A 23,942-nucleotide genomic window follows, 5' to 3' on the forward strand; every position below is an offset into this window, starting at 1 on the left:
AGTTTGGTGTAATAGTTCATATGGTCAATATTTATCAAAGTTTTACATCAACAATAAAAAATATGAAAATATATGTTATGTAATTATGAAAAATATGTTTCCTCATAAATATGAATGGTGGTTGTGTTTTTAAACCATGAACATTTCCTGGCAATGGGCCCCCCATTTAATATTTTTCCTCACTCATAAACACACTCAGACACTACGAAATAGCAATATAATGTTTTTTTTATTGTTATTATTGTTACTATTATTTTTAACATTTAACACATCTGTTCTTTTTGTGCTTTTTTCACGGCACTCACAAAGTTTCCAAATAACTTTTTTATCTTTTTTTTTCTTTCTTACAATTAAATGACTTTGGGAAAGACATACAACGATAACAATTCATATTCTCTTTGTTGAAATTATAATTTATCATGAGGTGTCAATGTCAACATTACATAACTAATACTGGACATCTATGCTATAATGTACAGTACTTAGATTTAACCAAGGAATATATTTTTGTTATAAACTTCTCTTGAAACATTTAAAGCTGCACTATGCAACTTTTCAGCCACCTGCTTGTCTCCAAGGAGATTTTATTTTTTACCCAGAATGCTGCGCAGTATGGCATTAAACTTATGTCTATACAAGAAAAAACAGTTGTAATTGAATAAATATAAGATAGATAAGACATAATGCCATACTGCGGAACATTCCAGGCAAAGCAATAACTCCTCCATTGAAACAAGTAGGTAGGAGACATCCCATCAGAAAAGTTCCGCAGTGCACCTTTAATATGAAATAAAATAACACAAAAATAACTATTGACAATATAAAAATACATGGCACTGTATCGTAGCTTTTTAAATAAATCAACATTTCATATATAAAATATTATATATGTATAAAAATATGCCTTACAACTTTTTGAAAACAGTAACAGCCGTAAGCGTTTTCTTTGCCTCTTTACATCACGTGAAAACACAGAATCCAAACGTATGTACAAATAGACATTACATTTATAGAAATATAGCACAAAATGAGAATGTGTTAATTAAACATGTTAAACTTAAGATACCCAGGGACAAAATCATTAATGGAAATAACTATTAGGGCTGAATGACTCTAATACATCCAGATCTTAAAGGACCTGTACCCAATTTCTTCCCATGTATTTGAGCAAAATGTGTCCTACAACAGATGTATGTAAAAGCAGCTCTTGAGGTCAAAATAAGTCCACGGTGTGCTGTGTAAAGTAAAAGTGTTTTATTGTCTGAAAATCAGGAATTGCACAAGTAGCATGGTGCTCTGGCCCCTAAAAGTTGTGAAAAGCGTTTATGGATTCATGGTGGTACTCGTCATGCTGTGAATTGTTCAACATGTTTTTATTTTTTTTATTTATTTTTTGATGAAAATTGTTTAGAATCCAGAGAAGCCAATGACCACTAAGCTCTGTTGATATTTATGTCATTTGAGTTTAGTACAAATTCATTCACAACTTTGTTTTACTACAAATTGGATAAAGAGAGCTGTTTAGCAGTACCGTATTTGGACTAAAATGTACAAATTCAGCTTTACACATATAGTATTTATGCATATTTAGGCAGCGGATTTAAGGCTGATATGCGATATGCTTAAGTGTAAGTGCAAATATCAGCCCGATATATCGGTCTAGCCCTACTCTGAATGCATAAGATAAGTGAGGAATAGCGTTGGACCCCCTCCAAACCTAAATATTTTATGTTTAAAAAAAAATTAAAGTATAGGCCAACATTTATAGCTTAAAGGTGTACTATGTAGCTGGCTGTCTCTATGGAGATGTTATTGCTTTGCCAGGAATTTTCCACGCCATCAAGTTAAGTTACAGGTCAAATCTGTGGAAAGGCGAGCCCACTCACAGTAAGTATGCATATTATTCAGTGTTTCTTCAGTCATTTGGTATAGCCAAGAAGACAAACAATTAAATAAATAATACATATTAGTTAGTTAGTTATTGAGTCAGTCAGTTATTCCAGACTGAAAGGGTTTAGGCACTGATTTAACACAGATTTTTTCAAACTCTATTGACGTAAATTATAAGTGAGAGTGTGTTTTTTTTCTGTAAGATAATGCTACACAGTGAAACGTGTGAACAATCGTCCACGTAGAATCCAGAGCAAAGGATAAATTCAGTTTGTCGACTGAACAAAAGTTAGTTTGACTGACACAGTGAAACATTCTAGACAAAGCAATGACTGAATCATATGGCTGACCACACACCAGAAAAGTGCAAAGCCATCATTTCTGTTCTTTGATGTTTGCTCTTATTACAATTTTCATTTCAGTCAATCATTCAGCCCTAATATCTGTACTTAAAAAATAAATAAACAGCAAATGAAAAATGAGTTTGAGTTGAGTCAGTGTATCTTTGGAGAGAGGAAGAGGGGAGCGGTGAGGAAGTTTTCACCTGAATAACAGTACCAGCCGACTGAGAAGAGCGGGCAGTGTCAGCTAAGAACCAGAGCCAGGCAAACGTCACCAAACATCACCAAGAATCACCAAAAATCACCAAGTATCACCAAGGCAGTGCAATCATGTGAACAAGCAGCATGTCACCAGGAGGGGGTGCTGTTACTGCATCTGTGGAACATTCAGGCAGATCTGTGCAACTGTGGAAGAGGTCAGGGGTCGTGTTCGGACAGTGGAATGAACCTCTCTCAGAAGAGGGCAGGGGACAGTATTCATTTATGTAATACATGTTACTATAATGAGAAGCAAAAAGTCAAATATTAAATAAATTACTATAGTTTCGTTATAGTGAATATTACTGTAAACTGAAAATGAAACAAACAGGGGTATATGTTTGTTTCCTTTTCAGTTTTCTTACTGTAGACAATATTTCCAGCCACACCTCAAACCTGCCTGATCAGCACTGTCCCCTGCCCCCTCTGGACTCTACAGGGAGAAAGGATGGAGTCTGATAGTTCTTTAGTGGTGCTGGTTCTGGTCTCTGGTCCCTGGTCCAGGCTTCTCCTCTTCCTCTCCTCTGTCTTGGCTCTGGAGCTCTGGGTTCACTCTGCGTCACACGATAGCGCACCCTCTTCAGGAGCACGTGAGGGCAGTGGCGTGCCCAGCTCATCCACGCACCAGCAGTGGCCACGCTGCATGCCCTTAGACGAGCGGCACTAGAGAAGACCACAGAGACTGGGGTTAGATTAGTGACGGTGAGAAGAGTCATCCAGGCGCTCAAAGTCACTTCACACCTTCATCCATTCTTCACCGCACACTGTGCTATCGTAAACTGTTTCTGTAGGCCTAAGACCCGTCACACCAACACACACCACATTCATACAGAGGCAAGTTGGTGAAGTGTCTTGCCCAAGGACACAACGACAGTATGCACTGGTCGGAGCAGAGATCGAACCGCCAACCCTCAGGTTTGTGGGCGAACGCTCTAACCACTGAGCCACTGCCGCCCAACCTAAGAGAAGGTGAAGAGGAAGAAGTCATTGTTAATTAAGTTCAATTTAAATCAACATTTCCTTTTGTGACTGTTACTTGGACTCTGAACAGACTCCAGCACATGTGCAGAATGCCAAGTTAATATTCATACAGTCAAACTAAAACAAGTGGAAATATTTTGGTAAAATGCTCTGACATTGCTCTATGCAATACTGCAAACCAGGAGCAGAACTTTCAAAGAAATCTGAAGTGGTGAACTAACACAAGCAACAGGTCCCACAGACGCATGACCTGCACCTGCACCTGTCCTGTCTCGTGTCTCACCTGTTTCCTGCGATAGAACCCGCGCGTGTCACAGTTGGGGATGTAGATGTCTCTGTCTGACTGGAACAGTGTGAGCTCCAGACCCCTCAGGACGCTGTTCAGGAGCCGGCGACACGGAGCCTGCAGCGCCAGGAAGTGACATCACAGTGTTACAGATGCGTGTAAATAGATGTGTGTAAACAGATGTGTGTAAACAGATGTGTGTAAACCATTGGAGAATTAGATTTTTAACAGTTAAAAGAGCTCTGTGTAACTTTTTCTGGTTCTGTGGAAATGTTACTGTCTTGCCTAGAATGTTCCACAGTACGGTGCAACGTATCTCAATGGTAGCAAGCAAATGACACCAGTAGTCCAAGTTACAGGTCACATCTGCGGAGTGGCAAGTCTTACAAGTCTGTCACTTACAGTAACACTAGATGCTTTTAAATGCATTTTGAGCAAAAAAAACAAATGTGCATGTTTAATGCAATTCTTTGGAACAATTCAGGCAAAGTAATAACATAATAAAGTAATATTTTCAACAAGCGACAAGCAGGTGGCGTATCTCCATCAGAAATATTACATAGTGCAGCTTTTAATTGCAGATTTATGTTGTCATATAGGGATTTCAAGAGTCCCTGAAGGTGAAACCAGATTTGATTTGATTTTTTGATATTAGGCTTAGTGCCAATGCTGCTCAGAATGCACCAAGAAAAGCAAGCTCAGTGAGACAGTGTGGCAGACAGGCCATGTTATCACATAGTGAACAATAGGGCTGATTCATTTTGGAAAAATATTGCATTTGGATTTATGATTTATTTATGATCTTCAGTTGAGTCCTTTAACCATAAATTGTCTATGTTTGTACCTTAAATGAGGTCTATTTATTGATGAGACACATTTCAAAATTATTTAAAACAAAGCACTTGGTCTAATTATGTCTAGAAGTTGCTAACCCTGTAGTTTGGACATCTTCAAACATGTTCTGAAATCCACGCAGTTTTTGTGTCAGCAGTTCATATGATGTGTTTTCTGAATAATAACATATTTCCAGTCTTGGCGTTTTGAGGATTGTGATCATTGACATTATGATTCAATAGCTGTTAATGTTGCAGTCCTGTTGTACATTATATAACTGTATTGTTACACAATCTTGTGGTTTTCAGGTCAGCGGAGAGTGTGAGATGACAGTGCGCTTTAACCATATGTGATTTTCTGTACATTTTGCCCTGTCATTCTCACACATACTCAAACGCCTCTGCTCGGAAAAATGTGCCTCTGCAACGCAAAACTTTCTGATCCTCATCGAGCTCAATTAGTTCTGCCGCATAGCAGCACAGCTCCAGAGGAGTCCACAGCACAGACACAGCACAGCCCTGTTCCAGCCCTGTCACAGCCCCATACACAGTGACAAAGCCCCGTTCATCATATATGACATTATATACATGCAAAAGACATCATTATTTCAGGTCAATGAATAAAGAAACTCACTTTGTCCAGATCTCCTCCGTGTGAAGGGTGAGGGCCTGACAGAAATGACACAGCAGCAAAAATAAGACATTTTAACAAAGACATTCATGTCACTGTAAAGCTAGTTTTAAACACAGGTCTATGTCTAAATGAGCTTTTGAAAGATTTTATGGGTCATTTTCATGAGATTTTTCACTAAAACATCATACTTTCAGAGTCCAAACAGCAGGTGGAGGTCACTACAACCAAAAGCTCAGAGTTTAGGTTAGATTCTCATCCATAAATGTTCCAGTGACAGTGATAGGACAGACACAGAGAAGGACACACTGGTCAGTCCTGTGAAGCAAGTGTCAGAACTGGATTCAGTCAGACACACTAACAGGGTGTATTTAAACTCATACATGCAGAATCTGTGAGACAGTCCTGTCTCTGAATGAAAATGTGACAACTGTGTTTAAGAGTGATGCTGCAGCTGCAGCCCCTCTGCAGTGTGGGGGTGTGCAGCACATGTACAGTATATACAGAGAGCATATAGAACGCACTATTACACACTATTATAGACGGTTACAGACTATTACACACCATTACACACCATTACAGACTGTTATCAGAGCCTTATCACAGCCTTATCACAGCATTAGAAGTGTTCAGACGTGTCTCACCTGCAGGTGGGGGTGTGCAGCACATGTACAGTACCGAGCCCGTGGCTAGGGTATGATTAGTGTATTCTAGTATTCTTGCATGTATAGAGTAGTATTAAAAGTATTCAGACCGGTCTTACCTGTGGGTGGGGTTTGTCAATGGGCACTGCATACACAGTATAGAGAGCCTCTAGCTCTATGCAAAGGACTAGCACATATCACACAGTATTACAGAGGATTCTTACCTGCAGGGTTGGGTTTGTCGGTGGGTGCGGTCCGGCTGCCCTTGGCGCAGACTCCTCGTCCCTGGAGCAGAGCCTGCAGAGGGCTGTGGTCTCTGGGAGGGGGCACACAGCGCAGACCCCTGGCACAGCTCAAAGTGTAGACTCCACAGGGCTCCCCAAGGGCCAGAGCCGTGGTGCTGCCCGCAGACTGGTGCTCACGGGTGGGACGCCCAGAGCTCAGGGGGTCCCTGCAGGAGGGGCACAGCTTAAAGGGGCCCAGACGACTGGCCCCCGTCCAGGCTCCGCAGTGAGCGATCAGCAGCAGCACAGCAGCAGAGATGTGGGAGAGAGGCATCCTCCACCTGGTCTGGCACTGGCACTCAGCTGGAGATATTTGTGATTAAGAGGGTCTGTGTGTCTCCTCTGGGCTTCTCTGGGCTCCTCTGTGTTCCTCTGGGCTCCTCTGTGTTCCCCTGGGCTCCTCTGCCTCTGCACTGCTTCTCTGGTTTAGTGTCCTGCAGAGCCACAGCAGACAAGAGATGGAGAGAGAGACAGCACGCGCCAGCTTTTAAAGATGTGAATGAGAGGAGAGAAGAGAGGGAGGAGAGAAAGCAGAGGGAGGAGAGGGAGGGGAAAGGAGAGAGAGAGGAAGACAAGGAGGAGAGAGAGGGAGGGAGAGACAGCACGCACCAGCTTTTAAGATGTGAATGAGAGAGGGAGGGAGAGAGAGGGAGGTGGAGAGAGAGAGAAAGAGAGAGAGAAAGAGAGAGAGAGAGAGAGAGAGAGAGAGAGAGAGAGAGAGAGAGAGAGAGAGTGTAAGTGCCAGCTTTTGAAAAGCTGAATGAGAGAGAGGAAGAGAGTAGAGAGTGGGACAGCACGCACTAGCTTTTAAGATGTGAATGGGAGAGAGGGAGAAGAGAGAGCAGGAAAGAGGGAGAACTGTGGAGGAAAGAGAGCGATAGGGTGTTAGGAGTAAAGGAGAGAGAGAGGCTGGGACAGAGAGCAGAAGGAGGCAGAGATTCATACAACAGAAGACCTATTCTCCAGTTATATGAATATCACATTCAAACACATGACACAAGTCTGCAGTCTGTTCTGAACAATTTTACCATGGAAACGAAAACCAATCATATTAAAGTGCATTCATAATGATCTGATCTCCGTCCTATAAACTTCAACTGTAAGGTCTGAAACACTGCAGAGGAAAAGCTGGGGCTGCCAAGGCTAAATATACAGCAACAATGCTCCACTTGGACTGTAATTAACTGCTTGTATAAGGCGCAATCATGAAGAGGAGCAGAGGATGCAGAGGATGAAGAGGAGAGGGTAAGGTGGAGCAGAGGAGCAGAGGATGCAGAGGAGAGTGTAAGGTGGAGCAGTGGAGCAGAGAACGAAGAGGAGAGAGTAAGGTGGAGAAGAGGATTAGGATTAGTTAGATCAGATTGTTGAAATGTCATGTCACAGTTCCATCTGATATTAACAATCTGATTTCTTTATGATTGTTCAAACCTGTGCAGACAAGAAAATTGTGTAAAAAGATCTGATGTGGTAAAGACAAAAATGAGAGAGAGAAAATGTTAAAGATTGACTATTTTAAAATTCATTGTACCTTGTCTTATAGATACAACAGTTGTTGTTACACGTGTCACCAAGTGTTTTAGATGATCAGATTTCTCTTGTGCATGAACTTAGACTTACTTAGACTTACAGGCAATGATTGAAACAATATTTTAATACTTTTTTGGTCAAAGCTTCGTAAACTGCAGTTAATAGCACGATGCAGAGGTGGGACCATGTCGTTGGTTTGCAAGTCTCAAGTAAGTCTCAAGTCTTTGACCTTCAAGTCTGAGTCAAGCCCCAAGTCAAAGACAGACAAGTCCAAGTCAAGTCTCGAGTCATTGGCCCATGAGTCCAAGCCAAGTCCAAGTTGCCTCTTTTGAGCTTCAAGTCATTAAACCAAAGTTCCAAATAGAGCTTAGATTTTTGCAATTTATGACTTTTAAACTAAATTGTATTTAAAAAGTCTTGGTATATTTATAAATTAGTTTGAGAAGAGTTGTAGAAATGCATTTTTTTTTCTTTTTAAATGTCTTGACAAGATCTTACTGTGAATCATTACAGTCAGAATAGAAAGACTTCACATTTAAAAGTGCTTAATCAGTTATTTTGTCATGTATCTGCACTTAAATGGGAGGATCATGTTCTATGTATGTAGTTGTACTGTATTGTACTGTACATTACATTACTGTAGTACATTTGAGGATACCACATCACAGTACTTCAGTTCCATCCAAAGTAACAGAGAAGTGGAGGGACATGGTTCAGTTTGTTTCTGTAAAACTAAGCACAGCATGTATCAAGTCTAAAGAGAAAAGGATTTTCTAAAAAACATATTTTTAGAAGACGCATCGAGTCTTCTCAAGTCATTGACCTTCAAGTCCAAGTCAAGTTCCAAGTCCTAAAAAATAGTGACTCAAGTCACGACTTGCAGGTCTCCAGCTCTGGCTCGATGCTTAAGCGCATACCGTGGAAATAAGATGTTTCTTACCATTTTACAGCCACATGTGATTGTTTTAGCAGGTTCTACAAGCTGCGGCTGATTGGTTACTGTCTTGGCACCAGATTTCACGCTTGTTTGTGATTGGCTGTTCGGGTAAAAGCCTTGACACGTCACTGGAAAGCGCCGAGCTCCAGTTTGGGAAGTGTGGGAAGCTGCAGCTGTGGATGGCGAATAAACAAAACCACGTGGAGGATTTCTCGAAGTCCGATTAAGTCACAGGTAAGAGCACGCGTCTGAATCAAGGTTTTCATGTAGATAAAATGAAAGGAAGTCGTTTGTAATCAGAAATATGTGAGGATTATGGGCGGAAATGCTAACTTATTAGCCACACACCAGGCTAGCATCCCACTTCAGTTCTGCTATATATATATTCTAAAATGTAAATGATTTTCTTATTTATTTTTATTTTACATTATTATAAATTATAGGCTCTGCTATGCTCATAATTTGCCCGTATTATTGTCGTAAATGAATAGATGAGGAGGACGTTAGCGCCACAGGGAGCACGCCCACTTTGCATTTTGTTCATAGATGTTGTAAAAGCTAAAAAACGTTCAATTAAAGATTGACTGCTTTATCTTAAGTTTTCTCAGACATTACAGTTGAGCTCGTCCACACATATATACATTTACTTTATTTGAGTTTCAAATTGGCAGGGAAACACATATTTCCTCATGTGTTGTGTGTTATAGTGTAGTAGTTACAATTATGTTACAATTAGTTACAATTACAATCTTGATATTCACATGAAAACCAGCAGCTTTTACATTTTAAAAGTATTTTCTTAAATAATAAGCCATTAATAAAAGAAATTTGCTAGATAATAACCCATTTATTATAGTGAACTTTTAATCATTCATAGATTCATGGTAGAATTAGCTGTTTATTTGTCATTCCTGTCATGGTTTACGGTTCATATCTCCATAATCACTGACCCTATCCACATGAAACAAAACTGAAACAAGGTTCACTGTCTTCTCATGTCATCAGATTTCTTTAAAGCAGCTTAAAAAATGTGATCGTGTTCCAAGCATCAATGCCCGTTTTTTCATTATGCCAGGCCATGGACCCATTCACAAAAATTCATTAAGGTCAAACATTTAAGAACTAGCTGAAGGATGGTTCCTCCTTGTATCTGTCAGTTTTGGTCCTTATGTTGGTGCAGATGGATGAGCTGGATGCCCTGCAGCAGAGGTGTCTCCTGAATCTCAGACAGAGGATCCGTGATGTAGAAGCGGCACGTCAACAGGAAGTCTGCACCAGGCTCCTCAAGGACGGAGACACACTCAGGTAGAGCCGGGCGTATAATAACAATGAGGACTTTTTTTTGTGTGTTCTTATTTTTTATTAGAATTTTTTCATCCTGTGGCCTTTTCTGCTTTTGTTCATCAACATAATGTTACAATTTTACATTTCTTTATTATGTTTTTGTGAGAAGATTAATATTATACAGTTGTCAAGAGTTTATTTACTTGGAATGGGACAGGATCTGATGCCACAAGATCTCGCGAGATTGAATACATTTTTAAACTTTGAGTTACACTCTTTGAAAAGCTATAGTTCCAAAAAGCATTCCAAAAATATGAAATAAAATGCGAGGCCAAAATTGTGAACTGAATCGCTCGTCCAACCCCTAACTGACATCAAATATAAACACAGTTGTGCTGTATTTTACACAATACACAATAATACAGTGGATTGTGGACTGTTACATTATATTGAAATACTAGCTGTCTGAATGCTTTCCATTATTGCATCATCAGCACATAAAAAAGTAGAGACAACTTTTAGTTTTTAGTTTACAACTAAAACTAAACAACAACAACAACTAAACATTTTGTAAACACATATTACCATCAGATTTAAACATTCAAACTATTCAAATTATGCGTTTATCAAATCATTTTTTCCCCTGCATTCTTTGCCTTTGAGGCTGATCCTACCATTGTATTCTCTGTTTCCTAGCCTTAGAAGCTTTTAAATGATAATTTTTTTCTTGTGTACATTTATAATATAAAACATTTTTCTTTCCAGTTACCACGGAAACTCTGAAGAGGTCGGTTGCTACGTGGCTGGTATCCCTTTATCAAAAGGGAATTGCTATTTTGAGGTGAGAATGTTAATGTGTTGACAGATACAGAAATTTGACTATTGGCACTACTGGCATTGATTAAACATCTGTAATTATTCCAAAGAAATGTATTTAGTCTTTTACTCTAAATACTTTGTTTTCTGTACAGAAAATGAAGAAGACATATTCGTTTTTATCAATCAATATGAGGAAAACAAAAGTGATATTTTTTTTGCCATATCCTCGCCCAGACCTAGTGTACTAGGCAATTTTTCTAGTGGAGGCTTTGTCACTTGTTTGCCTTTTGAGATAGTGTTGCTTTAAAATGTTATAAACAGTAGTTTTTGCAGGTGTAGTCTTGTGGGTGTAGTTTGGGTCAGATACAAAGAGACGGACTGTTCAGTATCTGTGTATCTGACTTTTGCCACGGTCCCTTTTTAGTCAATTAATCGATCGGCAGAACATATCTTTAGTCCACCAAGAGTTTATTTAGTTGACCACACACCTAATACTGTGTAACATTTCCAACAAAGTAGTAACGTCTCCATGGAGACAAGCAGGTTGCGGACTCCTGGCCTGAAAAGGTGCATAGTGCCACTTTAAATAAACTACACCCTTTTTAGAAAAACTTCACAGTTAGATATTGATACTATAAAGTAACATTATGCTGGGGGTGTTCTATATGTATGTCTATGGTCAAATGTTCAGGAGTTGCCGTGCCGTGACACAATGCATACATTAGCAAACGCCGTCAAAAAAGTTTTAAGATTGTCTGAAAAAATACCAAATGGATTTAAACAGCACATTTAGAGGAGCCTGTGATCAGATCGAGCGTTCATGGTTTTGTTTAGGAGTTTGATTTTCAACTAAATGGTGAGAGACTCACTGAAAAACTGTTGGCTAATGCTAGCTAGCTTGTGACTGTCATTTTATGTGTGAGAGACTTATTTAACAGCCCAAATCAGCTCACCTTAGTTCCAACTAAGTCAGCTCTCTCTGGTCAGATTGTGTTGAAACAAAGGTCAGAATACAGTCTAACAAGCCTTAGCCAGAGCAGTGCCTACAGTTAGCGTCACACCTCTAGGGAATGTTGATGACATCAGCTGCGATGTATCAAGAGCTCCAGTATAGAATAGTTCCGCCCTATCCTCCACTCACCCTGACATGGCGGTGCTTACGCAGCCCTGATCTGTTTCACATTTGTCTTTTAAAATCACCTCTGCACATTCTGATCTGACATTTTAAAGAGCGGCCCTGTGTGATCCGAATCATAGGTTTTATGTTTTCTGGTGACGCACGGAAGCTGTCATCGTCTGACGTACCTCTAAAAAGTTTGGAGTTTTTGTGGCTGCAAAGGTCAGACTGGAGTGTACACATGCGTCACTGCATCGCCTCTTTCTCCTCCTAAAGAATCTGCTTCACTTTCAATGCATTTCACTCAGGTTTTAATTATCTGAGCCAGATATTTGCTAGAGCTGTCAAAAGTATTGAAAATCAGATTCTAATTGGTTCTAAAACTAATATTGAAATATGATACTCATTTGAACAAGTATCAATATTTAAAAAGTCACATTCACAAGACAGAAATGAACCTTTCCTGAATAGTTTAAGAATGATGTTGAGCTGTATCAGAACAAGTATAAGAGCACATAGACTAGTAGTATACCGCCATTAATGTTGGAAATCACAATCTGTTGTTTAAAAAAAGAGTGGCAAAGGAGAAATTCAAGGTCGAAAATGTTTCTCAGCTCATCCCAGCTGCTTCTTCAGTTGTGGTCAGACACTGGTGGACACTGCCTTATATCTGCCTGAAGGAGGAACTAACTACACTGAAACTACTCTGAAAATAACACCTACTTGTTTACACTTTCTGTATGTTGGCTAGGCTTCTTCATCTGTATCTGAGTGTGGGGACATATTAGTAGAACAAAAATAGCTTCTTTAACTCCCCTCTCAAAGATCTGTACCTCATTGTCCTCAAAGGAGTGGCCCTAGGCTTTTAGATGAAGATGTACGGCAGACTGATGTCCTTTTGAATGCGTATATTGCCCTACGCGAGCGTAAAAACTGCAACTATTGGACGCGTAACTTTTAGAATGCATGGAAAGTGCTAGATGTGCGTATGGAGCAGAGCGTCCTGCGCGCGTAGATTTCAGAAAATAGGATCCATCCTATTTTTTGACGCTCTATGCGAGTGTAGGCGCGTATCCCAGACAAAACACACAGAGAGCATGAATCTTTGGTTGTATTTGTGCATTTACCATCAGCACCTGAGGCAGATCTGTGTCGTGTGAAAGAGCCCAGGTCCAGAAATACTGTTAATTAGTGTTTTAAAATTTACTTCTGATCACCGTGTACAGAAGGTAAATACAAGTCTGTTCAGCTGTTAGTTTCACTGTGGACGTGATACAAGTGGCTAAATGCGCCCAGTCAAGTTTGATCGTCTTTACATTGACAAACACAGAGTCAGTGCTGTGCGTGTACGTCCTGCTGCAGCTGCCGGTGGAGCCGCCTTTGTGTTGACGCGTGGCTGTGGTTTTCGTGAGATAACGCGCGTAATTAAACACTGATGTGTGCAGTGGAGCCAGGCCCTAACAACACTGGTGCCTCCTCCATCTCCGAGCGGCCCTCTTTTCTCCTACTTGCCATTTGTACACGTGACACACAGCACCCACCCTCCACACCTCTTCTTTTGCGCCAAAGAGAAACAGGTCACATACAGACACGAGGCTACAATGCACAAGCCGGGAACCATGGAAACCGTATGGTACGCACACATCCCGAACCTTGACAAGCGAACCGAACGGTTCTTTTTTTTTCATGAACTGTGCCACCCCTAGTCAGAACTCTATGGTGGAATTTGCTGTTTAATTGGCAGATTGCAGATTGCAGTGCTGGCTTCAGACGGGGGCGAGTAAGACCCCTTGAGCTGTGGACGGGGTCTGAATGGTTCTGTGCCATCCGCTGCGAGTTGGATTTGTGTGGGGAAAGTGAGAATGTGCAGCGGAATATAGGTCCGGGTGGGTTGCTCCTTTCCTCCGTGCTCAATGACTGCGGCTGATTCTGAGGTGGTGGAAAGCATCCAGTCAGAAGCGCGAATCTGTTCTGGTTTGTTATATTGTTCTGAGCAGTCTGTCTTCCGTGCACTTGGTTCTTCCCAGGGAAAGAGCTTCTCAGGCTGAGGCATCTAACACCGCTCCCCGCTCCAGCTCATCTGAGCCCAGCCTGAACCAGAGCTGCTTCCCACTGGTTCAGGAGTCTGGGTTTGGATCTAGTCCAACGGTAGCATTTCTCACAAATGCAGGTCATTTTATAAGTTGAACCAATTAAATAGGCTAGAGCCTATTGCCATAAAATTATTAGGCTAGTTAATAGCCTTAATAACAAATGTTGGTTGCTATGGGAACATGGGAAACACCGGGACCTCTCTAAACATGCACGTTCCAATGTTTCCCAGTACCGTTGTTCCCCAGTTGTTTGTTGTGTGTAACAGTGGCACTGGGGAACACCGGGAACACAGGACCTTTTTTAAACACGAGGTACAGCTTTTCCCTGGTGCAGTTGTTTCCCCCCACCCATACACACTGGGGCCCATACACACTGGGGCCCATACACACTGGGGAACAGCAGTACTGGGGAACACCGGTATGCACCCACAGTAATGCTAACAACAACTAGCATGCTAACAGGCATAGCACTTCTTGATACTTGGACAGTTAAATTCTTTCTAATTAAATATAGACAGTACACAGCAGACTTATTTTGACCTCAAGAGCTGCTTATACAGTACATCTGTACTGGCCAAGAAAAAATGTGCTCAAATAAATGGGAAAAAACAGGTACAGGGCCTTAAGTTTTCTTTGAAAATTCTAGTTACTTTCAAATGTTTATAATTGTTTATTCTTGTTTTGGGCATTTAAAAAAAAAAAAAATTAGAGTTAATTGTGTTGTCTTGTCTTTATGTTAAAATATGTTACCCCCGTCCCACATCTCTCCCATGGGAGACAGTAAAGGATTGTCTTACCTTCTTTGTGTGCGTTTGTGTGTGTGCGTGTGCATGCGTGCGTGTGTGTGCAGGTTACTATAGTGGACACTGGAGTGCGAGGGACCATCGCTGTGGGTTTGGTGCCTAAGTTCTATCGTGTGGACCATCAGCCCGGTTGGCTCCCAAACTCTGTGGCGTATCACGCCGACAACGGCAAGTGAGTACAACAAGCACCCCCTCTGTCTCATGTTACAAATGAGGATTTCAGTTTAGCATTACCTGGATCTCACAATGTCAAGCTCGTACCAGCCTGAGTGGCTAACACTCATGCTTCACAGCAGACAGGTTCCGGGTTCTATTCCTGGTGTTTGCATGTTCTCCCTGTGTCTGTGTGGGTTTTTTCTGGGCATTCCTGTTTCCCCCACCAACTCAAAACATGTACCATAGGTCAAATCCTGCAGCTAAGGTAAACCTGACCAAGAACAAGCTCAAGGTCTGGAGATGGGTCCCCAAGATCTGCTCACTGCTTCTGAGGAGAGGTCCCAGAGACACTGAAGGATGGGTCAAATGCAGAGGACACATTTTCCTATGAGGACAATAAAGTGTACTTCATCTTAATACTTAATTCTGTAGTGTCACATTTGTATATTGCATTTCTATAGGTTAATTTCAATGTGTTTTGTGGAGCTCCAAGTCAGTGTTCTCTTGCAGAACTTCACAAAAATATGAAGCAGGGAGACAACCTAGTTTATGATCACCTTTTGAATGTTTTGGACATAAAAAATAACTTGATGTAATCTCTGGTGTGATTGTAGGTTGTACAATGGAAATCCTGTAGGACAGCAGTTTGGTCCTAAGTGTTCTCGAGGAGATCGGATTGGCTGTGGAATTCACTTTGACAATATTGAAACCAGCATCGCAAACGTCTTTTTTACTAAGAATGGAAAAGAGGTAAGTCTTTCCAACAAAGCTGATGTTGAACTTCGAGTCAGCTTTTATTTCAGGCAGAGAGGCCCATTAACTAGAGAGATATTAACCATAAACCTGGACAATACATCTGTATTAGGTCAAACACAGAAAAGGTTCTTGAAAGATTATCAGCATAATAATGATGATAATAATGCATTTGCTTTTTGGACACTCTAAGACACTTCATAATGTAGTATTCATTCTCTCTACACCTGGTGGTAAGACACAGCCACAGCTGCCTTGGGACAGACTGACACAAATGATCAGTGCCATTGGCCTCTGACCACCACCAACACTCACGTACCACATTCATACTAGGTAATGTTGATCAAGTGTCTTGCCTAAAGACACAATGATTGCAAGTGCCACTGTTACACCTGTTCACAGAGGTCAAGTACTAACCAGGAGCTGCCCTGTTTAGCTTCTGATCGAGTACTGACAAGATTGCATGGGCACAAATACATGTTTTTTTGAAACAGACCAGCACAATGGTTGCTCATACCTTGACAGAGGTTAGAGGCCTCCTGCATCGTCATTCTTTAATCATTTTAAAATGTGCACTATGGAAGGAATCTTGATTTGAAACCATATTTTGTTAATCTAAATACACTTGCACAACTTCTTATAAAAATCTGTGGATTTATTTCCAAAATCAAGTTGCCCTATTCTATTAGAAATGAAATTGTTATTTGAATGGGTCGTCCCTTGAAAACCTATGGATAGACAAATCACATAAATTCTACTGATAAGTCCTGCAGGGTGAATGCCTGAATGCCCTTCTCGTCTGTCTCAGGTGGGATCGGTGGAGGTAGGGGTCAGTGCAGAGGGCCTGTTCCCCGCTGTAGGGATGCACTCTCTGGGGGAGGAGGTGAGGGTTCACCTGGGAGCACAGTGGAGCCTGGAGGAAGATGAAAGCGCCATGATGGTGGACAGCCACGAGGACGAGTGGGGACGATTGTACGACGTCAGAGCCAGTGGGATGGTGAGAGGGATGGGGGGGGTTATTAAAGCAGACCTATTCTGTAAAATGGACTTTTCAAACTTTTTCAGACTTTTATGTTAGATTTGTTTCTCGTCACGATTTACCCACCTGAAATTTTATTCAGAGTCATTCGTGCATGTTTGACCAATCTTTGCCAATCAGCCACTGTTTTTACAGCCACCGGTATACGCCTATTGTGACGTACTTTTTTCATCTTCCAGTTTTGGAAAAAATGTGCTGTTGGCTAGTGTGATGTGCAGTAGGAGGGGATCACAGCTACATGGCTCTTTGTTGTGATGATGTTTGTGTCAGCGTCAGATGTTTTAGGTAATTTTTACCATTGAAAATGTGCAATTTAAAATGGACAAATTCATTAAAAAGAAACATAATGATCCATGGGAGTTGTGGATTATAACTGTATAGCAGACCCGAAAGCACAACATGTCTGCTCTAATCTACCTGCTGTTTCGCTTGAGATTTTCTTGAAATGTAAAGTTCAATATGAATAACATGTATTATTATGAATCTTTAATCAGGCCTTTTTTGATTGGTACGGGCAATAATGAATTGAATAAGTAACATTCAAATACGGATTCCCCTAAATGTAAACATGTGGGGAACCTGCCTGTATTTAGTCCGGTGTGTTCTTTGTACCAGCCTCACGGTGGTCTCACTTAATCTCTATGAAAGCTGCTTTATTCATTGTATTCTTTTCCTTCAACTTAAACCTGTCTGAGTTTTTACAAGTGCTTAATTTGAATATTCTAACGTCCAAACTAAACGTCTCTGGGTTAGAACGCTTTAGGATGGTGGAAACATTGGCCCATAACTTTTACATGTGATGGATAGTTCCATTGTAAAGCTTCCCACACTGCAAAACATCTGCATGAGATACAACCAGTTCAGAATACTTCTCTTAATTTGACTAGGTTAAAAATGTCCACAACCTGTGTGTCTGCATGGAGATGTGTTCCACAATGTAGCATTAAACAAATCTCACACATTCTTCTAGTGCTGGCGATATGGCCACATGATCGTCAAGTGAAGTCAGAGCAGGGACCGCTCGTCTTTCAGTCGTACAATTTTGTTTATTTAGTTTCTTTTACAGGGACAATGTACCGGATTTTCATTCACAGATCAGATTATTTAAGAGTTTGTAAAGTGTATTCAATTACCTTTGCCCAACCCGAACTTATTCTATTACAAGTTTTTTATTACTCAAAAATAACATGCTTTCTTGTTGTGAATGGGGTGGCCTGTTCACGGATCTGACCTGTAACTTACCCTGGTGGTTTCACCTGCTCGTCTCCATGAGAATCTGTGGAAAAGCATATATATATTTACATATGTACATATATATTTTACAATGAACACTTCATTAATAAATATGTAAGTTTAAAGTCATACTATGTAACCTTGCAGGCAAAGCAATAACATCTCCATGGAGACACACAGGTGCCAGAAAAGTTACATAATGCCTTTAACTGATAGTGCATTACCTAATGTAGTCTCCACGGATCATGACCCGTACGTGTTTGGTGTTGCTGTTGCTATGTGCCTGATAATTACCTGATCACAGCATTTGTGTAAAGGTGTGCAGAGACGGAGCCGGTCAGACATGAATGACTTTTGAAGAGCTCCGCTCAAGTGTAAAACCACAGTGCGCTAACACTAGTGCACTGATGCTAGCAGCTCATCATTGGCTAATGTTTCATCTGTTTACGTTGGCTAAAGGGACAAGTGTGTTTGGATAGACTGACTTCTGTCGGGATTATAGAGTTGTTAAGTGGTGATGTCACTTCCGGGTCCAACCAGAAACTTCACAGCTGATTTCAAGCTTTGTTTTTGTTCCTTATTCATCAAATAAGACATAGTAACCTTTCAAAAGTGTATGTTTAACCACAAATTGTATCAAAAAGGCCTATGTAAATATTGTAGTAATAATCTATCATAACATAGGATTACCAGTGTGTATGTTTCACTAACTCATAGATTGTTATCTTAAATTGAACTAGTGGCCACTTGTTGTTATTGCAGTGAAAAAATCCCTCCTGCCTGAAAAGTGTTTTTCCTCACAGAGTGCAAATGTAATCACAGACTGCTGCTGCTCGAAAGGTTGGATTTTTTGGTGTTTTCTTGTAGGTCATAAACTTTTTCTCGGCTCAAAATCCTTCTGTTGTCAGTCTGAAAATCTGCGTTTTTAATTGTTAGCTTCACCTCTGCTGTAGTGCAGAGTGCAGACCCGTCCTATTGATGGGCCAAATGTGTGGCCTATGTCGAGCTGTGTCACTGTGTATGACTTTAAGAAGTGTCATGTGACTGATACATCTGCTGTGTCATGTGGTGTGGCTTGTATTGGGAGCCATATTTAGGCCCTAGGGCTTGCACTAACTACTGGCCACCGCAAACTTAGCCTAGCCAAGCTCCCTCGTACACTTTCTGTCCCAGTTATAACCATAAATCCAGGCTTTGTTAGCTTTACACTTGCACCTCTTAACTTGACTGTGGCCACTTTGTTTTACTGCACAAACATCGGTGGCAGGACAGTAGGACACTGTCAGTGACGTTGATTAGTTGCGTAAATATGTGTGTGAAACATCATTGTCTGACCAGCAGTGTTTGGCAAGAAAGGAATTAATTATAGTTACCTGTTACTTTTCCCCAAAGTAACTGTGATAATTCCTGGGTGATGAAAGTAATAAATGATCAGATACTTTAACTATTAAATTCCAAAAGTTCCTTAAAAATACATCCCAACTTATTTAGTCTGCATTGTCCTCCACAGAGCTCCAAACACCAACACCAGCTCACAGACAGATGTCCCCTTTACACAGCAGACTGTGTCCAAACACACTCATATCAGAACATTACAAACATGTGCACACCACATGACGGCGCTTACGCACGTGTAAGACCAGAACCGCCAAACAGATATTAGATGAGCTGCTTTTACGATAAGGAGCGTGAGCACAGCACTGCGCTGACGTCTTTTTAGTGATCTGCAAACTCCAAACGCATGTGTCCCTCTCTCTGGAAGCGTCTGTGCTTCCATCACAAAAGAGTTGCCAAATGACGACGTATCTCCATAAAATCCACAAGAATCTACAAGTATTTGAACACGTACAAACGCTAAACCAGTGAAATGTCAGGAAAGTTTTTTACAGCCATCTAACATTGCTTCTGATGACTTTGACTTTACAGTCAGTCTCTTTTTAGCGAATCACTGTCTGTAATCTCTTGTTTCAGTCTTGTTCAGGCTTCTTCCCAAATCAAAGGAAAAATAAATAAAGAAAGAGTAATTAGTTAGATTACTTGTAACTGGTAAAAGTAACACTACTGATCAGTCACCTGTCACTCACTAGGTCATATCATAAAATGGTAAGGAATCAGTTGTTCTGTTTTTTTGTTTTTGTTTTTTTTTAAAAATTCAATTCAGGTAGTATTTTTATTTTGTGTTGTGTGTTTTATTTTGTGTTGTGTGTAGGAGCCTTGCATGCACGCACAGTTTACAGGGAACATTTTCCACTGCCACCAACATATGCCCACTGTGACATACTTAATTTATTTTCCAATTTTATTTTCTTAATCTGTGATATGTGCAGGATTCGGCAGTGTTGTGTAGTCATTTTTGTACAATAAAACAGCTGCTCGTGAGGGCGATCTGCAGTTATCCATAAGAGGGGTCGACATTTATACTGACGTCAGCTCTCATTGGACACCACCGTTTTCTAACATGGAAGTCAGTGGACAGTTTCTTTTTAAGATGTCGTTTTAGATCAACAGAATGATCCATGGATATCAGGTTATAACTATGAGCACACACGAGCACAAGAAGTACTCTTTAACTAAAGCCTGGTTGTTTGCGATACTGGAGATACTTTTCTTGTTATTCATTACCTAGAACTGCCCAATCAAAGGCTGTTCATTTATGCATGAACTGCAGAGTTGTGAAAACATATAAATGAGTGTTGAAACTAGTTCTTTGCACTTTCTGTGAGCAAGTTCTTCGACGACAAGTTTGACAAATAAGACACTACGTCATGTCAGACAAATATTGATTCAAGCTTCTTGGGTCAAGAGGTTTCTGTTGTAGTTTGTCATTGTTGATTTAAGATGTGTTCACATTTTGCCCCTTTAGTTACGTCACAGATAAAACTCCAGACTTCTCCTATGCATTTTATAAGCCCATACTCTCAATTGTGTTGGTTATTGTGCTCAGAGAGGATGATGGATTCTGTTCCCTGTGTGACTGTGATGTAGACAGTCTCTCTCTCTCTTTCTCTGTGTGTGTCTCTCTCTCTCTCTCTCTGTGCGTACGTGCGACTCAAAGCGAATACTCTGCCTCCTCCTCACTCACACACACATACATGTGAATCAGCCCTTTCACTGTATTGTACTGATAATGACTCGGATTAATATTGCATTCATTCATCCAATAGTGGTTTTCAAAAATGACAAATGACAAAGCTGCACTTGTACACTAAGTTATTCCATCTCATTCTGTTCACATACTGTTTATCTAGTCCCCTCATGTCCATGTCAGGGCCACGAGCTGTTAGATTATGGACTGGCCAAAATGGGGATAGATGGTGGAGCTTGGAGTAGAGCTGCTGCTCTCTTAGTGGAGAGGAGCAGCTGAGGCATCTGTTCCAGATGCTCTATGGACACATGTCCCACTGGGATGATGGAGGGATTATACTCTTTCAGCTACTCAAGAGTGTCACATACAAGAATACAAACCCCATTTCCATATTAAGGAATAAGCTCAATACTCAATACCATTTTTGATACCCCAATGAATAATAATTCAAACTAATCTCTTTTTAGATATTTGACATTTTCAACACAAAATTCTAAAATGATTCAGCAAAGGTCAAATTGAGTTTTTGTATCGATACCTGTTCAACTAGTTTTAGGCCGTATACATAGCGCCTTGATGTGGTTTTGTGTGTATGTCCCAGTAAGGCCTTAAGGTCCCCTCAGAGGAGCTGGAGAAAACAAGAAGATGGATGGATGGCTCTAAGAAAAGTACAGTATTATTTATAGGAGTATTTATTTATTTTTGATCTCCGCTGCTCTGTCTATCAATGAAACCGTAAAACCCTTAATGCCCTTTCTCACAATGAAATAATAGCTGCGCCTTTAGATTAGTTTGTAATATAAATCAGGACATTTAAAACCACATGAAAGTGAGTGCTGCTCATTTGGGTCCATCTTTCTGCCTGCACTCACGGTCGCCACGGCAGCGACTCAACAAAACACAGGCTTAAAACCACAGTGTGCACTTATCTCCAGCAGCTCCAGCAGTGACAGAGAGGGGAGGAGCGCTTAGGGGGATACAGCTATCTCTCTATTCTTTCTTTCTTTTCTCTTTAAGTCTTTTTAGTTTTCCTCCTCTCTATATCGCCTCTCCTCCGTTCTCGCTGATTACCTTCACTCTCTCTCCCTCTTCCTTCCATCCCTCCTTCTTTCCCTGGCTCTTTCTACCTCCCCTCTCCTCTCTTTTTCTTACTGTCTGCCTCCTACTCGGTCACCCCCCCTCTATCTCTCCATTCTGTCTGTCCTTTCTCTATCCTCCATCACTCTCTCCTCTCTCTCCTCTCCCTGTCCTCCCATTTTCCCGCTTTCTGTTCATCTGCCCTCTCTCTAACCATCTCCTCTTCTTACCCTCTGTTGTTCCCACCTTCTGTCCCTCTCTTCTTCCTCTTCAACTCACCTCTTCTATTTTGTTGTTATCTCTCCTCCTTTCTCTCTCCGCCACTATCTTCCCTCTCTTCCCTTTCTTCTCTTTCCTGACACTCCTTCTCTCATTCCCCTACTCCTCTCTCTATCCCCTTATTCTTTATTCTTTCCCTTTCTCTCTCTCTCTCTCTTTCTCTCTTTCTGTCTCTCTTTCAGCTGCCCCTTCTCTCTCATCCCCCACCCCTCTTTTTCTCCTTATTTTTTCCCTTTCTCTCTCTCGTTCTTTTGCTGTCCCTTCTCTCTCATCCCCGACCAATCTCTCCCCCTGATTTTTTCTCTTTCTCTTCCTCTCTCTCTCTCCCTCCTTCTCTCTCTTTCTCCCTCTTTTTCCTGCTATTCCTTTCCTCTCACCCCCACCCCTCTCTTCCCCTTATTTTTTCTTTCTCTCCCTCTCTCCCCTCTGTCTTTCTGTCTCTTTTTCCTGCTGCCTCTCTTCTCTCATCCCCACCCCTCTCTCCCGCCTTATTCTTTCTCTCTCCCTCTTGCCCTCCCCCTTTCCTTTCCTCCTCTCATTAGTCATGATGATCGTGCCGTGTGCGTGTGGATGTGTGTGTTACCTGAGGAGTAGCCACTGTCCAGACTTGAACGCCCCGTGACACACAACATCAGAGTGTAACTGCACAGAGGCACACAGCTCATGTTTGTGCTGCCGGCTGCGTGACACCTGTGAACGGCCTGTCACAGCGCCAACCACCACACTTTACCACTCTCTTCTATTGTAGGGTTATTTTTCTAGAAAAGTTAAAGATAAGATGTTTTTCATGAAAGGTGCATTGTGTAACTTTTTTGCTGCAGGGTCCATCAGACGCTTTTCTCCATGGAGATGTTATTGCTTTGTCTGGAATGTTTCACAGTATTAAACTTTTCTATCTACATGGAGACCAAAAAGTGATACCGAGCACCTTTAAGTACTTCATTTTATTGTCTTAGAAATGGGAAAAATTCAACTATTTCACTCTGCTGAAGTCCAGAGTCGAGATCGGCCATGAGTTTTATCATGGCTAATGTCAATACCGATACCAGTTGTTTATATGGCCGATAAAGCTCTGTCGATATTTTGGGGCTGATTTTGATTATTTTCCTCAAATTATGTGATTTAAATTTACTCTAAACTCATCCACAGCCCTTTTTTTACCACAAACCTTTAACAAAGCTGTATATCACGCTTTGTGCATTTATCTCTTCTTTTTAAAGTGTTAAAATAAAGCTTTGTGTGTATTTTTTGGCAGCAAATCAAGCATCAGCTTGGGCTGGAGATTTAAGGCCGATAGCTGATATGCTATAAAGTCCAAATATCAGCCTGATACATCAGCCAACCAATCTATCAATCACTAGTCCATAGTTCTTCCTCACTAGGAGTGTGCAAAAATATTCCTATGTATATTGTTTAATGTGATGATACAGTATCGATATCGTGGGCTGCTGTATCGTTATATCACCAAGAGGATTTTTTTTGTATATTTTACTCAATTATTTTGTTACAGCTACAATTTTGTTGCTTGTTTAGTGAAAGGAAACTCGTTTATGCGACACATTTGACATTTCACTGTTTTGATTAGTAAAATG

General features: G+C 40.9%; 2 protein-coding genes across 3 annotated transcripts in view; one reads left to right on the top strand and one right to left on the bottom strand.

The window, feature by feature from the left end:
- Window positions 1-228: 228 nt before the first annotated feature.
- igfbp6b (insulin-like growth factor binding protein 6b) lies at window positions 229-8,662 on the bottom strand. 2 transcript variants are annotated; one of them, XM_055166487.1, is made up of 6 exons: window positions 8,616-8,662; window positions 7,177-7,332; window positions 6,089-6,582; window positions 5,224-5,258; window positions 3,754-3,873; window positions 229-3,152 (listed from the first exon to the last, which is right to left on the bottom strand). In XM_055166487.1, exons 3-6 carry the CDS (start codon window positions 6,420-6,422, stop codon window positions 3,039-3,041), a joined length of 603 nt encoding a protein of 200 aa, XP_055022462.1. In that variant the 5' UTR covers window positions 6,423-6,582; window positions 7,177-7,332; window positions 8,616-8,662; the 3' UTR covers window positions 229-3,038. The 2 variants fall into 2 exon arrangements, with proteins under 2 accessions (XP_055022462.1, XP_020797678.1); XM_020942019.2 differs by lacking the exons at window positions 7,177-7,332; window positions 8,616-8,662 and having other exon boundaries at window positions 6,089-6,821.
- A 79-nt stretch (window positions 8,663-8,741) lies between these two features.
- The window catches only part of spryd3 (SPRY domain containing 3), a 55,106-nt gene continuing 39,905 nt past the window's right edge, over window positions 8,742-23,942 (top strand). The window contains exons 1-6 of the mRNA XM_055166089.1: window positions 8,742-8,846; window positions 9,793-9,917; window positions 10,662-10,737; window positions 14,776-14,900; window positions 15,499-15,634; window positions 16,446-16,634. Of these exons, the coding sequence (XP_055022064.1) occupies window positions 9,793-9,917; window positions 10,662-10,737; window positions 14,776-14,900; window positions 15,499-15,634; window positions 16,446-16,634 (651 nt within the window). The 5' untranslated portion in view covers window positions 8,742-8,846. The remainder of the gene's footprint in view (window positions 8,847-9,792; window positions 9,918-10,661; window positions 10,738-14,775; window positions 14,901-15,498; window positions 15,635-16,445; window positions 16,635-23,942) is intronic.

Source organism: Boleophthalmus pectinirostris, unplaced genomic scaffold (genome assembly GCF_026225935.1).
Source record: "Boleophthalmus pectinirostris isolate CB_2022bp ecotype Guang Dong unplaced genomic scaffold, ASM2622593v1 HiC_scaffold_8, whole genome shotgun sequence".
Lineage (NCBI taxonomy): Eukaryota > Metazoa > Chordata > Actinopteri > Gobiiformes > Gobiidae > Boleophthalmus > Boleophthalmus pectinirostris.

Bases quoted from the DNA above. Each gene is read 5' to 3' on its own strand.
- igfbp6b (XM_055166487.1), bottom strand. From the start codon at position 6,422: ATGCCTCTCTCCCACATCTCTGCTGCTGTGCTGCTGCTGATCGCTCAC. The intron at 5,259-6,088 runs GTAAGAATCCTC...CATTTCTGTCAG, and splicing joins CGACAAACCCAACCCTGCAG to GCCCTCACCCTTCACACGGA. The intron at 3,874-5,223 runs GTGAGTTTCTTT...CTGGCGCTGCAG, and splicing joins ACGGAGGAGATCTGGACAAA to GCTCCGTGTCGCCGGCTCCT.